This window comes from Toxotes jaculatrix, chromosome 8, assembly GCF_017976425.1.
Source record: "Toxotes jaculatrix isolate fToxJac2 chromosome 8, fToxJac2.pri, whole genome shotgun sequence".
Lineage (NCBI taxonomy): Eukaryota > Metazoa > Chordata > Actinopteri > Toxotidae > Toxotes > Toxotes jaculatrix.
Genome location: NC_054401.1, coordinates 24,954,861 through 24,972,998, shown reverse-complemented (window position 1 = coordinate 24,972,998; position 18,138 = coordinate 24,954,861). Strand labels below are relative to the sequence as shown.

Sequence of the window (18,138 nt, the reverse complement as noted above, 5' to 3'; positions counted from 1 at the left end):
AATAAATTCATCAAAGTAATTAAGTCAATCTTAGAAAAGCTGCAGTGAGAAAGCATTCTATACTAGAATTACAGGCACTGCTATTATTATGTGAGAGTGTTGTTCCCTCTTGAGAATATTCACATAGCACCCATTTAGAGAAAAATGCACTGCTTGACATGTTTGTTTGCAGACTTATAAAAATGATGATTGATTCGATTTGGATCGGAATTGATCGGTACGATGGAAAAGCAAGCCAACAGGATCCAGAATGAAAAACACTTGTAACAGCGCTAACCAGCTCGGGCTATGTGACTGCAGTCCATACTGCGGACATTACATGAGTGTTAGCTGCTGTTGGTGATAATGACAGAGGTGCCTTTGTGTCCAGGGGTCTGCTCTGCTGGTATGCGGAGGTGTGGGGTCATATCATAGTGGGTGGGGCCGGTGCTGGCCGAGGTGCAATAGCCCCGGAGGCTCTCCGGGTCATAGAGGTGCTCCAGGGCGTAGCCTGTCAGGGAGTAGGCTGTATGCTTATCCAAATAGGGCCGAGGGTGTGTGTGGGAGGGGTAGAGGGCCGGGGCCAGGGTTGGAGAAGCTGAGCATGGGCCCGACCGACCAAATGGGTGGTGTAATGGCAAAGAAAAGGGGGACAGTTCTGTCTGGAGGTAGTCTTTGGGCTTGTGCAGGCGCTCAGACCCTGGACTGCTAAGCCTGGATAGGGGGGCGGGGCTATTGGCAGGGCTGATCACCTGACTTAGCCCTCGACACACCACAGACTGTAGTGGCAGGGACCCTTGAGTATACTCGGGAGTGAAGCATGGACCAGGGCCCTTGGGCAGTCCATTGGCTGGTCCCAGTGGGGAATCTGGAGGGCCCTTGCGCAGCTGAAGTCGACTTTCTTCTTCCTTGATCATCTGCTGTGTGGCTCGGATCAGCGTCTCAATCTTGCTAGGCTCCTGCGGGCTGCAGCGGTAGTGGTCAGCTCGGTACCGATCCCCTGAGTCACTGGCCGAGCCTGCGTCTGGAGAGCTGACCACACTGTCCTCATCCCAGTGTCCCTGGCCTGCAGGAGGACACAGTGAAAACAGTCAGTGCGGTGGGAACATTCACAGGAATTAATATCATTCTTGGCAGCCATGGTTGCTCTTGGCTTCCACCTGTTCCTCTTAATCCTGCTGGGTTTTTTGGTATCAACAAATGAAAACAAGCTTGACGCTAGTTACGCAACAGTTGCATATAGTGCATTAAGTGAGTGTTTACTGTATTGACTGTCATGGATTGAGACAATACTACCACTCAACAACCCAAATCCATCAGGGGGCTCTGGATGTAGCTAAGGTAGAAGGATACCAGCACAGAATACTGGCTGTCAGCAGGTTCTGTGTAAAACTATCAAGAATTCTACAGCTTACAGTGGATATGAGCAGGGTCTTAGACCTCACCATTGTAGCTGTGGATGGCTGTGATGTGCGGCATGCTGCTGTCATATCCGTCGTGGCTCTCCGTGGAGCTCTTGCTTATTGGTAGAATGGACCGTGTGGTGCCCCACAACACGTTGCTGCTGGGCGGAGGTGCTCCTAGAAAATATCGGCCCGCCTCACACCGACCCCGCTCGCAACGCTGACCTTGACCATGTGTGTGGAGGTGCGTGTGATGCTGCTCTTCAGACGGGCTGTAGCAGAGTGTGCGAGGATCGGTGAACTGCCTGTACACACAGGAGGCATCCAGGCCTTCACTCTGCTCCAGCAGCTGAGGGGAGGCTGAGTCAGTGAGGGGGCTGCTGCCCCATGGACTGTCCTGGTCCGACTCTGAGCGCTCTGTCTGGAAACTAGGATACTGCAGTAAGAGAGGTTGGTGTGGGAACAAGAGAACAGATAATAGAAAGCCTTTGAATGAGGAGCCACATTTGAGATTCTCAGCTGAACAGGGACTGTGAACAGATGGCCATATTTCTGGATGTTTAATACGGACATCATAGGTACAGGCAACAGAAGCAGCTGTTTAGGACACTGCAGCCATCACAAGCTCCAAAACAAGCAAATTATGAACGTGAACACCTCTTTGAATTTTTTTTTTGTCATCATTTGTTTGTTGTAACAATGCAAGTGCCATAAAAACACTTAAATAAATCATTATGGTGCTTGAATTGGGTTAATGTTGGTGCTAGGCAGTGCTAGTCATCCTACAAAAAAAATCCTGGCGCTGTTCCCCAGGAAGAGGTTTTCTTTTGGACTAATTGGACAAACCTGTGTTTAATTTAGCAGAGTGGCATCACTCTGACATCACTAGGTCATGTGACATACTTGGACCCAGAAATACTTTTTTCCCCATACTGTGCATAACCATTACAAAAGACACAGCTGTGCAGCAATGAAGAAAATGTATGAAGTGTCAAACACTCTGTAATTCATAGGCAGCAAAAGAGCTGCACAGTGCTCCTGCCTCTTTGCAACCTGAGTTTTTATCCTTGTTCACTGCCTTCAGCTATCAAGGTGTTCTTGTGCAGTTGAGCACACCTCAGTTTTGAGCATGTTAGCTACACAATCACATACTAAAGTTTGGATTTGACAGGTGAAGTAAAAATTAGTCTGCATCACACAAATAACAGTCCAATGAATCCTGACCTGTGTGTATGGTGACAGTCGAGCTTTGGTCTTGAGCCGGGACACTTTGCTCTTGGGAGTTCTGCAGTTGTCCATGAGGCCGCTGGCGGTGCTGCTGCTGCTGTAGGGGAAAGAGGCCTTGGAAGTAGCCTGGTCCAGAGAAAGCTGCAGGCCTTTATACTCCGTCTCCCTAAAGACACAAACATAAATTGCAATGTTGTGCATTCACGGCAATATTGTTGGTGTTTTGCATTTGCATGTCATAGATTTAATACGGTCCACAGCCACACAAGGAGAGCTCCCAGTTAGCTGGAAATGCTGAGCGCAAACAGCTTGTGTGTACCTGCGTGTTTGGTTTTTCTCTAGGTGCAAAAACCCATTAACATCTGTTTAGGAATTAGAGCCTCATCATGGTGCTGAGAAGGCCAGCATGCAGAGAGATGTGTGTTTGTGTTTCTGTGTGTGTGTGTGTGTGTGTGTGGGTGTGTGTGTGTGTGTGTGTGTGTGTGTGTGTGTGTGTGTGTGTGAGTGTGACTACTGGGAGGGGTGGGGGTGTGCTAAGAGGGCTGGAATGGCTGTTGGGATGCTTGTTTTACCAGAAGGATTGCAGCAAGGCCTTCAACAAACACTCTGCAGAGGGAAAGCTGTTCAATCAAATACACTGGGAGATTAAAGGCTATGTCTGGCTAAATCAGGCCCATAGGAGAAGCTTGGACGTCTCACTACTGGGAAATTGGAATTGATTTCTCGCTAAAGTGTTCTACAGATCTTGCAATGGATGATGAATCAAGTTTGAGACAACAGAAAACCTGGACAGGGTTTACTTGAGACAAATAGTGATCCATTTTCTACACACATCTCCTCTCTGTCTCAATCTTTCTACACGCAAACAAAAACACAAACTCATACATACAGTGCCTTGTGTTTTCCCTCTTTTGTTGCGTTACACCCTGGAATTAAAATTGATTTTTTATTTGGATTTTATGTAATAGATCTAACAAACAAATGCAAACCGTTGAAGTGAACTGAAAAAAAAAAGCTTGTTTAAAAGAAAAAGGAAAGGAGAAGTTGTGAGTGCATATGTATTTATCTCCTGTGGTATAAAGCCCCCAAATAAGATCTGGCTCATCCAGTGTGTTCAGAAGTCACATAATTAGCTGATTGGTCCACCTGTGTGCAACTGAAGTGATCACATGATCTGTCACATGATGTCAGAGTAAATGTACCTGTTCTGAAATCCCCCTGACCACAAAGCAAGCCACATGAAAACCAAGGAGTTCTCCAAACAGGTTGGAGACAAAGTTGTGGAGAAGTATAGATCAAGGTTGGGTTATAAAAAAAAAAACAAAAACAGGAACATCCCACAGAGCACCACTAAATCCATTATAAGAAAATGGAAAGAATATGGTAATACTACAAACCTGACAACAGAGGGCCGCCCACCAAACCTCACAGAGCAGGTAAGTCAGATATCAAACATCAGAGATTCAACAAAGACACCAAAGATAAGACTGAAGGAGCTGCAAAGATCCACAGCAGAGATGGGACTATCTGTCCATGGGACCACTTTAAGCCCCACAGAGCAGCGCTTTCTGGAAGAGTGGCCAGAAAAAGAGCTATTGTTTGCTTAAAGAAAAAAAAAAACTGGTGAAAACTGAAGGAAAGATGGATGGCACTAAATACAGGCAACTCTTCAGTCTGCCAGAGATTTGAGACTGGGACAGAGGTTCACCTTAAAGCAGGACAATGACCCTAAACACACTGCTAAAGCTGCACAGGAGTGATTTAAAGAGAAACATTGAAGTGTCTCTTAGCCAAAGTCAAAGCCCAGACCTCAGTCCAATTGACAATCTGTATCATGGCTTGAAGACTGCTCTACACCTAAACAACCCATCTAATATGAAGGAGCTGGAGCAGTTTTGCCTTGAAGAATGGGCAAAAATCCCAGTGGCTAGATGTGTTAAGCTAATAGAGACATACCCCGAGAGAGCTGCAGCTGTATTTGCTGTCACAGTAACAAATATTTTTGCATTTTCAGAGTGGAAGGCGTGTTATGTAAATCAAACAGTACAAACCCCCGAAAAATCAATTTTAATTCCAGGTTGTAAACACCAAGGCACTGTACATGCAGTTACATCTCATAGGATTTGTATCAGTTACATTTGGACAGAGTCCTAAAATATCACATTCAAGTATTGCTACTGTGACTATGATGCTGGCAGCCTAGAAATTCTTTTTAGCCATGTTACCATGTTGTTGTTGTTTTTTTGTTATATCAGATGAATCAGTTTTCACAGTTTTACACTGATCTGAAAATGTCAAGACTGATTAAAGTGCATTTTAAACACATTTGTAAGCGTGAACTCAGGATTAATCCATGAGAGTAGAAACTACAAAAGCAACAAATGCTCTATACCACCACTACGGGACGGCTGTGGCTCAGGAGGGGATCGCCCCCCTTATCAGAAGGGGTTCAATCCCTGGTTCCTCCAGTCCGCATGCTAAAGTGTCCTTGCAATGTCCATTTAAATGAAATTATATTCTCCCAGAGTGCAAGGTCACAACCAAACCTTTTCAACTCAATATCATATATAGACAAAGAGAAGCAGCAAATCCTTCCAGTGCAGAAGCTGGAGTAACAACATTTTTGGCATACATGTCTGAAAACTGACTGAAGCAGCTGACTGATTATCCAGAATTGTCTGCCAATCAGCTAACTGTTTCAGCTCGAGCCTCTTATGTATCCATAAAAGAGGCTGGTGGTAGATTATACATATACTCGGGTCAATACATTCATTGATTTCAGACATCTGGTGAACACACACACACTTAAGGCTGAGCCCGAAAAGTCTGTGTTTAAATGGATTGTTGCTATTGGTTACTGGTCCAGTGGCCTGGTGGTTGGGGCACATGCCAAATGGCTGCAATGTCCTTGGTTTGATTCTCAGCCAGGGGACCTTTGTGCTCCTCCCTCTCTGACTTTCAAGTAAAGGAAAAATGCCTGAAAGATCATCTTAAAAATAAAACAATTATAAGTTTGTGCCAAACTGATCTTTTTTGTCTTTCTTATCATGTTAGTCATCTCACAACTCTTCTTCTTCTTTGAGACATCGTAACTCCCAGGTTAGGAACCAGGGCTCTAAAGGACTTTCAACATAAAGGTAACAGGTAGAGCCCTGGCCAGTCGTTGTTTTGCTCATGCACACATACATTGTTAAGCTCACTAAATGTGCCAAAAAGTAGAATCATCCATGTTTGCATGGCTCTCCGACATTGTGTTCACTTCAACAGAATAGGATGGAGTGCGTGCGTAAGACAGCAGAGTGACGAGTTTACTCTGAGCTAAAACAGAACTGATTAAACAGACAGTGTAAGTGTTGTGAGAGTCTGACAAATAAAGCATGTGGTTACGTGCTTTTGCTGCAGACATGGCTTTACTCGAAGAATTGCTAAATCACTGTCAGGTTGTGGTAGCGGTGGCAGGTCCACAGACCCGGGGACAGGAGGTGCACAGGTTATCAGAGCTGAACACACAGTGGGAGTTCACATGCAGGTGAAGTGCCCTTATCACTTGTGTTATCCACGGCTATACACACTAAAGCTACCAGGCAAACCACCCCTGCTCCTGATAACGACGCTACACAAAAAGCCTACCTCCTGCCTACCTCCAACTGTCCGTCTTTTGTCCCATGTAATATGCCAAAAAGACGCGTTTCCACCGTCACACTGTGGCTCAATCCATACAGCATCTCAAAAAGATTTACAAAAGCAGGAACAAGGAGAACGGGAGGGAGATAAGGCTTCATTCCCCTGACAGCAAGCTGGAGGCCATAAACACTCATCAAGTTTACAGCCTATCAATTAAACCACCATAAACACAAACCTGTTATGGATTTGATGTAGGAGGAAGAGGAAATGTGTGTCAAGCTGTTCTCTTCATCTGAATGCAGCCAGCCGTGCTGCTCAATGGAGGTTTAATTGGCCTTTTTCCCTCACATGTACATCTGTGAAATACGCACATCAGGGGTAATAAAATAATGGGATAATAGAAAACTAAATGCTAGCCCTTCACTCACTAATAAGAGTGTGGCTCCTGCAGGTAAAGACTCTGCCATTTTATTAGAAGGTGGTGGTGGGGGGAGGGGCAACACGGTGCTGTCGGACTGTTCACGCAGGACAAAGGCCCAGCAAACGTAACCTCAGCCCAGTCAGACTTCAGCTTCTGTTTCTGTTTATATACTCTGCAGGCAGAGCTGCCAGTCTTAGATAAACTCTACCAGATGACTGATTCCAGCACAGAGAGGCCGCCACAGGTAACAACCAACACATGAACACTCTTAGCAAACTTAAAGTAACAAAGGGCTCAGACATTCTGACACTGCTGGCACACAAGAGAGCAGACACAGTTGATAGGGCAGGAATTTCTCCCACCGTCCAACGTAGAAAAAGCAGGATCGTTCTAAAAGAAATGATAATCATAATCACTAATCGTTTCCTTTGTTTCTAACACAGCCTCCAACGAGGAAGACTAAAGAAAACAGAATATGACTTGACAAAGTTTCTTTATTGCCAGATTCTGCAAACCAGGCTTCGACAAACACGTGTCATATTTCCAATTAACCTCCAGTTAATTGCTTCACAGGAGCTGTTTGCGTAAATCTCTAGTATCAATACTCATTATCTTATCAAAGCAGAAAACGACAGCACCACAGAGATCTGAGTCACCCCTCTCTGCCCTGGAGCTGCCACACACTTCAGTCATATCACACCACACCAAGGGCATAGGTTTGGTTTTTGGTAGGGACTTTTTTTTTTTTTGTCAAATTGCCAAAATAATAAATGCACTTGTTCTCTAGCTCTCTTTTCTCATCCACATGCACACACATATGCACATTAAGAGTCTGACTCTGCAGAAAGTTTCTTTGAATTTTATTAGCTGATATAACTCGCCTGAAACTGGACTTGAATTCTGATTTATTCTCATGTTAACAGATATTTTACTTTTTTTTTAAATAATGGAAATCTTGACATGATAGATTTCTTTTTAATGTCACAACAGTGCTCAATCTCATCTTATATTATATTATTATATCAGAAAGCATGTATTATTGTTCATTCAGCTACTGAGCCTCTGGCAAGATCTTTCAACCATGACATCAGAGCTCACCTGAGAGCCTGCAGCTCACCTGTCTGTACAGCTGATGTTAATTTTGTCCAGTGAAGACATTTTCTATTGTGTAACATATGAAACTTTTAAACTATAAATACTTAGTGTTTCAGATTCACCATCTGCTCATCATCAGCTCCACTCCTGCTAGCCAGGCTGCAGCTGGTCAACAATGCACAATGCAGACTGAAGTCTGAAGTTGCCGGATTATAGTTGAATATCCCCCCACAACAAGATGCTAAGATCTGTGCAGTTCTGCAAAGAGCTTACCGGTTAAACAAAGGGGAGTTAAAATGGCAAGAGGGTAAATATACTGGTAGGGACAGTACAGCATTGGTAGGAACATGTCCCTGCCGTCCATACCCAAATCTATGGCCACGCACCAAACCCATCTGACTAACAACTGCCAGGTGTCCTAAAATACATATATACAACTATAAATCTATAAAGTCATACTCTGTAACATTTCCATATATAAATCCCAAATTTATATACAACAGTAATTCAGCTATACAGAGCTTTTTGTGACAGGGTTTTACATTTGTTTCCAACTTGGATTAAAAAGACGAAAACTCAAGCTTCACGTTACTTGAATGTGTCCACAAGTTGCCGATAGGTCAGAATAGCTGGATGATCAGTAGTGGGCGTCACATTAGTAATCCTCCAGCCATCCATCAGTTCTCTAAACCACTTAAGGTACTTCAGTCATCTTTAATTTATTCTTAAATGTGGGGCCTGACCCTGTCTGCACTGGACATGTTTCAGACATGTTTTTCAGCTGATGTGCTGCCTCCATTGTCTTATTACCATCAAATCCAATTAAAAACCAAAACCAACAATAGTTAATTTGACTTTCAACACTTTCTGACTTCCCTTCCCTGTCTGTTTATAAATATAACTCTATTAAAATGGCTCATGTATATTTAGATACATAGATACAGTATATAGTATAATATTTGCACAACAGTGGAGCTCTATATCACCAGATTTATCCTTTAAAGTTAGTTACTGCTAGCAATGTTGCTAACACATGAGGCTGGCTTAGAAAGCAGCCAAATATGCTGCATTTGTGAGAAGATCACTTCTGGATCTGGACTGAATTTTGGCTAAAGATGGTTATGTTATGTGGGTGCAGGTATCAACAACAAAACATGTGCACCACCTGAAAGGCTGTACTTGATAACACCAGATGCTTCAACTAAGCAGAGAACAGACGTCCACTTTAATTATCAGTTTCAGCACAGATAGAGCAAAAAAAGCACATCATCTCCTCCTGTTTGTGTTTCCAGACAGAACCTCGGCCTGATATCCGGAGGCAGCTGCTAACTAGCATTAGCTGCTCAGCAGGTAGGGACAAAGTAGACTGTTTGTCTCAAGTAAACCTGAATCTTAGTCTGGTGGTCAGACTGATATCACCAAAGGTGAATCTAGCAGCATTTAGGAATAGACAAAGACACTCACGTGAGAACGTAGTTGACGCTGACGATGCAGTGAGGTCTGGACGAGCGGCTGTTGTGCACAATGGTTGCATAGCTCTGAACCCAGACCCAGCCGCCTTGCTTGGCTAAGAAACGGTAATACTTAGTGGTGACCTGACCTTTGACGAGCACTAGAAGATCAAAAGAGGGGAAAGAAATAACAGGGCATGATTACTGTGAGGGAAATAAATTCAAAACAAATAACAGCTGATAAATGATTGAAATAAGTTAAATCGATAATGATATTGGAACACATGAATGTATTTTATGCTATATACATGAGCTGCTATGGAACATAAACATGACAAAACAACATACAATTACATAATTTAGCAACATAACTTAAAAATGTACTGTGTTTATACTGTGTGTGTGTGTGTGTAGAGAGAGAGAATTTGTAAGAAGGTAAAACAGTTAAAACAAACCTAACTCACACAAGTGATGAGCACAGCGCAGGTGGAAGGAGTCACAGCTGTGGACATGATGATAGAGCGTCTTCTCTATTAGATCCTGAGGCTCGTAGCCTGTCAGCTCTGCAACCCTGAGCAACACACACACACACACATTCTCAGGGGTCATGAAGTCTTTCCATATCTACACATACACACACTCACATTCAAACCCACACACAAAATGAATCCACTGTGTGTAAGTGAATACAGAACAGTGTCGTACAGAACATACCGCGAGTCGAGGAAGATGAGCTTCATGTCCAGGCTGGCTCTGAACATGAACATGTTGCTGTGCAGTTTGATCTCAGTGACAGCGCTGGGCGGCAACGAGTGACCCACAGCCACTAGTCCAACGTTCTGATAGCAGCCGTCAAATGGGGACATGTCCAGGCTGTACTGACGGATCTTCAGGTAGCCACTACAGTGGATCACCTGGGCCAAGAGTTCACAGAAGGAGACATGAAGTGTAAGTATCAGACCATACATGTTCCAGTACTGTCATGATGACACCTGAACCAAACATACAATACATGATTACAACACAGGAATGCACACTCAGCTAATAACCTGTATCTTGTTTTGTGCTTCCCTGTGATGCTAATGTATCTTCCCAGTGTCCACTCTTCAGTCATCAAGATAAAAAAAACTGCACCTGGACCATTTGGCATTGAAAGGTTGTCATGTCTATTTAGAAATAAAAGGAACTGGGAACAAGATAAGTGTGTAGGTATTTGGAAAATTTGGAAGATGGAACATTTTTCAGCCAACATGGATGACAGTTCCTACAAGTGCTATGATGAATGGAAAGTTTGAACAGTTCCATGATAACTGAGCAAGCTCCATCTGTGGCTGAAGATTGTGTGATGCAACCAAAAGCTCTGGAACAAACAAATAAGAGGGCTTTGAGTTCAGATTGTTTGAGCAACTATTGTTGCCATGGTCAAGAATCACCTTAATTTCCTATAGTGTCTGACACTTTAAGCCAAAGCAAAATACTGGCCAGACTGGCATAAAACTTGATGTGCATATTCATGGTCTTCAGAAGATAAACCCTAATGGTTTTGGTAACCCACTGACTGTTCATCTAATGGCACCATTAGGCCAAAAATTCCATGCTTAAAGAAGAAATTCCAAAATCAAGCAACCTTGGTGCCACAAAATTTATTTGACACGTTCATCTTCCCAAGAGTATGATCCCTCTCCTTTTTGGACATAAGGCTGACCAGGACACGCCATTATTCATTCTTCTGAAGTGTCAGTTAAAAAGTACAAACACAATAAAGACAGTTGTGTTCATGCCAGTGTAGCATCACATCCTTACTACCTTGTAGCCTCCACAGGTGAGACCAGCATTTCTTTTTGCAAGGACACATTTCATTCTGAGAAAGAAGGAGCGTTCCATCTCATACTCTGCAGAGGAATAAAAAAAACATGGAAAAAAAAAAGAAGTTATTTATGCTGTATGATGAGTCCATATCATATACAGTATAACAGTGCCTGGGCTGATGATTACCTTGAACAAAGTGTGAATGGTAAGGCTGGTGTGCAGTGAGGACGGCCGTCATTTCATCGTGGTCTGCTGGATGGATGTATTCGTAAATGCTGTTTCCTGTCAACTCTACCTGTTGAAATGAACATTCATCTCAGAACTATAACACATCAGGCCCAACATACCGGAGGACGTTATATTCAGTTTGTCACACCAACCTGCGACAGACCCAAGTGGACTGATGCGGTTTCTGATATGTACATTATTTTCCCGTCTGGAGCGACCACAAAAATGAAACCATCTAACGTCTGAAAGGAACAATGAAAATCAGTGTCAGTTTGTTAGATACAGACAAAAGAAAAAAAACAGTTGCCTTTCAGTAAAATCAGTGTTACTGTCTTGAGTCCATTTCCACAGACAACGTGGATGCACTACGTCTGTGTGCAGAGTTACAGCAGACAGACTGATTTCTGCAACATCGTGACAAAATAATGATCTGAAGAAAGGCAGAAATAACAAAATAAAACACCCACAATTAGCATGTGCTTTAAAGGAGCCAGAGCATTGAACAGTTACAATTTTAATAGGTCCACGTAGCTCAAACTAATGCAGTTAAATACAAAATCCTACCTGTTCACTCTTTGTTGAATTCATTACACTAGAAAATATAGAATTTATTACTGTCAGTGAACAGTATCGACTACCTCACAAACTGGAAACTGAGTGGAAGAATATCCTATTATTAGAATTTGTAACATTAATTAACAATAATAATAATGATAATGAGGAACAGGACTGATAATAATAATAATAATTTGAGCCTCTAAAGAAATGAAGTGCTCATTTATCAAGTAGCTTATTTCCTTAGCTGCTAGTTAGAAGCTCTGACCCTCTCTGACTAACTTGTAGACACTCGTCCCAAACAAACAGTCCTATTTGTCAAACAAGGCATGACCCAGACAAGACCTACACCTAGACCTGGATTTCATTATGAAACCACTTTAGAATAGCCTGTTGCCATTTGATGATTCTGTAGACTTGTTTGACAGCCTCTGTCCCTGTGGTCCTCTTCGATCCTGTAGCCCTGATCAGGTAACATGAAGCTGTGTTTGTCCCTCTTCTATGTCTGTCTGACTGGGACTAGCCAACCTGTGCTTCTTTATGGCTGGCCTACAGCTGTGTAGCCCTGTTTGGCCAGCCTGCAGCCCTGCAGCCCCGCTCTATTGTGTTGCTGCTGATGTGAGAGGGGCTGCAGGACAGACTGAGGCTCTGTGCGTGACCAGGAATGTGTTCAGCTCATTTCACTCCTCACAAGAATGAAGGCAGCAGGAGGCAGATGGCAGCAGCCACTAAACCACACAAACACAGCCTACCTATGGTTGAATTCAAAAAATAAATAAATAAAGAAAAATAAAAATGTCTTGTTTGGGTGATTTTTTTTCTCATTCTAATGAACCATAAGAGCCTTTTAAGTGACCTTGTCTCAGTCAGTTACAAACCACAAAGCTCACTTCTTTCTTTTTTTTTTTTTTCTGTTGCATTTAAAGTGTGAATACTCATCAAAACCACCACATTAAGTACCTGTAAGAGATGGGAGCCTAATTCCTGGCTGACTCCATCCAGAGAACTACTACGACTCACATGACCCCAGGACTCCCCGAGGCCTGGCAAACAAATCACAAACACAGAGGAAATAATAGAATTAGAAGAAAGAACATTTCTTAGTTTACAGTGAAAGCAGAGGGGAAACAATATGTCTGAAAACCCGGAGAGGGCCGCATTGTACAGTTTAGTCTATACACTCCAATGTCTGCTATGAATAACAGAAAGATTATTCAGTTTACAAACATTATTTTATTTTAAGCACATTATCACTACAACTGAAATAATGTAAACGTAAGAGCAATAATAGTGGCAGTAAAAATCTATATACAAATATCAGCCCATGAGCTGGTTTTACAGAATAATAGACAGTTTTACTCCTTTATCCTTCAGCAAACAAAGTGAAAAGACTTTGAGCTATAAGGCTGTACACAGCATTTAACTGCATCATGTGATCAGATAAACAGAAATATTGATGCTATAAAACCAAGAATACAGAAACTGACGAAAGTCTTTGCTTGAATAAGAACTAATGTACTAAATAATTCGGTTAACTGAAGGGCCGACTCCTTAAACTGCAGAATCGACCATCACAAGTCGAAAACCCAGTCCAGTGCAAACTCCTACAACGTGTTGAGCCTTCAGATCTAAAAATACACCAAATCTAAAAATAGACTTGGACTGGACTTCGAACCGGATCGTTACAAATATTGCAGCGTGAAAATATTTTCATAAACCCTTCACAACAGCAGTAAAAAATAAAATAAAATAAAATAATAATAATAATAACATCCCGGGTGGTGTGAAAAGGCGCAGAACCACAGCCAACACAGCAAATAGCTGTCTGTGCAGCAGCGCTCCCTATTGAAATGCAAATCCCGCTCTGCAGAATAAACAGGCGGCATGCGGGGATCAGAGCGCCCCGCCGCCTCCCCTGCTTCGTATGGAACTAATATGGAGCTCACGTCTGCCGGAGAAGACACTATCACTTTACCCCACAAATGATTTAAAACAAAAAAGGAAAAAAAAAAAATAGTGGCTTCCATTTCATATCAAAGATAAATATAAAGATAAATGCGTTTAAATGCTTTATTGTAAACACCACAGGGACAGAGCTCTCACTCAATCAATCAGCAGCTCTTCCGTCTGAAGCAAGAACCAGAAAACAGCTAAAGGTCCGCTGCTTATGAGATTAAATACATGGAGTGAAACACTGTCCGCTCAGCACAGGAAGAGGGGGTGTCTCTCTTTAAATGAGTCTTTAGTTATTGTATTTTGGTTTAATCGTTTGGTTGCTGTGAAAGTCACACAGGCATAACAATGTTATTGTTATTATTATTGTTGTTGTTGTTGTTGTTCGATCCACTACGGAACCTGTGTGGACCCTGAGCTGCTGCACTTGACCTGCTGCAGGTAACCAAAGGCCCCGAGACACTGACCACACAGAGCTCACCTGCTGAGACAGCACGTGCAGGACTTTTATGACATTTTAAAGCACCTGAGGTGAGCGGCGTTTCCACGTGTTCATTTATTTTCACATTTACATTTACTATTTAAACACGAGGTTTAACAAGGTGTTATTCACTAGTTAATTATTTCCATTATCGGATTGTACTTTAGACAAGATGTGAGAACTCCTTTACCCACAACTTTGATTGTTACTATTATTTTACATTATTAGAGAAATGGTTTCCAACCTTTTTTCGCTTCTTAACCATTAAAGAAAAAAAAAAAAACCCTGTTTTTTCGGGGCCCCGCACATTATGGCCACAGAGTAAACGGCAGTTGTACGCAAATTAAAAGCTCATTGTTTTCGTCAAGTGAATGATTTAAAGGCCTAAAGAGGCGGGAGTATCTGGTGTTCACAAAAAGAAAACAAGCAAAAACAATAGAAAAGTAAAAAAAACAAACAAACAAAAAAAAAACGTAACCGACATAAACATAACCAACCCCCAGGCTGGGAACCACTCGGTCTATTTTTTTAATTTCTATTTTAATTTCTATTTTAATTTCTATTTTAATTTAAAAAAAAATGTTTATGAAATTTTTATAAATTAACGATAGAAACCCCCTTGGAAGACGTGTTTATGTCCCTAAATAAATGAATGAATTTAGTAAAACGATGAGAGCATTAAATAAAGATAGATGTTCCGTTCATGGTAAATGATCTGGTTCCACAAGGTTTCGTTTCAACAGCAGAACTAGGTTTGACGGCTGCGCAGTATTTTACCACTTAAACTAAATCTCAGTAGACAATTAAAACATAGCTGTGTTTCTATTACACATTATAACACAAATCATGAACTGGAGTAATAATAATAACAATAATAATAATAATAACAACAATAACAATAACAATAACAATAATAATAATAATAATAATAATAATTCGGGGACAGCAGCGCATTCATATTTTTTTATTTGAAGTCCTTTAACAGACACTGATACAGTGACGGTTTGAAAGTGTTGAAAAGTGACTCATCCAATCAGAGCTGAGGAAAAAAAGCTCCATGTGGAGCAGTAAACTACAGAAAAGTACAAAGAAAAGTCAGGCTGCTCACTTGAACCCTCTCAGCGTCTCATTTCGAACTATGGCCATTATACACACAAACAACGATATTTCAAAAATAAATACATTAAGTAAAATAATAATAATAACAATTATTATTATTATTAGAATAACGAAACACCGTCAGAAAAGGGCTAAGTGAACCTCAGGGTTTTTTATGTTTTATTTTTATTTTTTACTTTTATGATTTTGAAGCTACTGCAATTTATAAATAAACGTGATTGAATTTAGCAAATGTACTCTAAATATGATTTTTAAAAAAAAGAAATGTCCTTCCTCTCTGTTTAAATCTCTTTGGTGGCTTCGGTGGAGACAATTTAGCAACATATTTGTGGTGTGGGATGTAATTTCGCTAGGGATGGACAACATGGCTGAGGGCAAAGGTTGTGCAGTGTTTTATCCAATATTTATGCGAATCTCTAATTTTTACTCCGGCCTCACTTTTATGGGATTCACTGATGTTTGGTGTGCACAGCAATATATGCTTATGCAGCAATATTTATATTTACCTAAAAAACCTATCTGACATATTGACTGATTTTTAACTTAAATATTAAAATAATTTTACTGAAACTGGCTGATCTTTGGTTACCAACCTGACCCACAGCAGGTTTCAGCCTCGGTTGTTGGCATGAACTGTGCAGAGAGCGCTGCCATGACTGAATTACATTTAGATCACGTATCGAGCTTATTTCCTCTGCTCTTATTTTGACAGCGATCAGCGCGTAGAATATAAATAATCAAAGACCAGATCTGATCAGGACGCGTCTCGTCGCTGCCTCGTGTCATCCCGCTCTCCCTGCACCGCAGCCATGCTTTACTGCTACCAGGGGCTCCGTGTTTTGAGGGATCAGATGTGCACATCATACTAATATCCGCGGCTCTGCGGCAGTCACGCAGGATGGAGCCTCATCGCGGATAATCTGCTGGCAGGGCCCGCCGGGGGGCCCGGAGAGAAACCACATCACTGCAGGCTGCGGGGTGGTGTGTGTGTGTGGGGGTGGCATGGACAGACGGACAGAGAGGGACACAGGAGACTTCTGCTGCCGTCTTGATACACTCAGGGAGGATAAACTGCGGACAATATTCATCTGTTTATCTCTACACGCCCATTAATACATGTCACTAACTGGCCTTCTTCCCTCTCCTGTACTTCCTCTCCTCCTCCTGTCTCACTCTCTCCAGGTTCATCTGCCTCCGGAGCTGTAGAGTCCGGATCTGCTGCTGTGGACCACCTACTGCCCCCATTACGAGTCTCATTAATTATTGTTATTAGTCCTATTATTAGTCCTATTATCAAAAGCTTTGTTATTGTTATTGCCAGTCTTATTATCAGTCATATTATTGTCTTATTATTATTAATGTCATTGTTATAATGTGGAACGTGCTCTGTGCTCTGTCCTCTCTCCTCCTGCGCCCCGCCCACCAGGTTCTGTTCAAGGTTTCTACCTGTTGAAAGGCAGGTTTTTCCATTTATTCATTTTTTTATGTTTTATTTTTTCTTGTCACTGTCGCCAAGTGCTTGGCATGGCGGAAATATTGGGTCTCTGTAAATACTGTAATATTATAAAGAGTATACGGTCCAGACCTGTTTTGTATGAGAAGAGCCCTGCGATAGTTTATGATGATTATGATTTAAATTACAATTAACTTGACCGACACATATTACATATGTGTATATAATAATATTTTAGTTGTCACCGCGAAGAATAATATTTTAATAGCATTTAGTAATTTAGTCAGCATTTCCTTCATTTTTAACCACCTTGATATTTTCTTTAAATTAAAGCTCAGACAAACAAAAATATATGAAGCTGTAGTAAAAAAAATAAAAGGGAACTAATATATAAAATATTATATATAGATATAGATAGATATATAGATATATAGATATATCATTCATATGCCACAGCACCAATAAATTAAAATATTACTACTCCTCATACTATTACTGCTAACCTGCTACTACTAAAAGTAGCAATATTGGCAACAACTGAAATTAAAGTAATAAGAATTTTTTTTTCTTGTCATTCCCACATTCCCACTCGTTCCTCTTACCTTCTGGAAAGACTATTCTCATCTTCAGGTAGCTTGTTGTCAGCCGGATGATGGAGGCTTTATCCAGCTGGGAGGTGATGGCTGAGGGCAGCGGCAACAGCTTGGCCAGTTCGTAAAATTCACTATTTTCCTTTTCCCGTCGAGTCCGGGCAGCATTTTTAGATTTCTCCTTCATGTTGTCTTCTCTACGACTTTCTCTCTCTCAGTCCTGCTGCGGTCAGTCGGTGTCCTGGTGTCTCATAGCATTTTCATGGAGCTGTGATGTCTCCACACATGAAACTAGACTTTTATTTCTTCCTCCTGCTCCTGCTCCTGCTGCTGCTGCTCGGCCTAAAATCCACAGCTGCTGGCGCGTGAACACACTCCCATATTTCCAGGTGTTCCGCTGATTGAAGACAAGCGGGACGCGGCTAATTCCTGGATTTCTGAGGCTTAAAGTGATGTTTTTTTGGTCAGCCCATTGGAGGGCTCACCGAACGTTTGGGTCCACCATACCTTATGTTAAAGGGAACCGTGGGACCACTGGAGACACAGGAAACGTGTTTCAACCTTTCCGCACACAAACAAAAATAATAATAAGCGGCTGTAGTTTAAAGTCCCATTTAACAACAAATACACAATGTGTGTTTGTCCACTTACCTCGGCGCAGATACAGCTGACAGTTTGCTAACGTGGCGCCTGCTGCGTCTGAAAGTGTCCGAGCATAATCTCCGAAATCCTCCACATTCGCATATCTTC

The 18,138-nt window shown here is 41.9% G+C and overlaps 1 protein-coding gene across 1 annotated transcript; it reads right to left on the bottom strand.

Moving 5' to 3' along the window:
* Nucleotides 1–326: 326 nt before the first annotated feature.
* Nucleotides 327–17,575, bottom strand: sim1a (SIM bHLH transcription factor 1a). Its single transcript, XM_041044905.1, has 11 exons — nt 17,401–17,575; nt 12,753–12,835; nt 11,390–11,479; nt 11,196–11,304; nt 11,007–11,092; nt 9,915–10,114; nt 9,665–9,771; nt 9,214–9,361; nt 2,607–2,775; nt 1,425–1,818; nt 327–1,045 (listed from the first exon to the last, which is right to left on the bottom strand). Exons 1-11 carry the CDS (start codon nt 17,573–17,575, stop codon nt 327–329), a joined length of 2,280 nt encoding a protein of 759 aa, XP_040900839.1.
* Nucleotides 17,576–18,138: the final 563 nt, after the last annotated feature.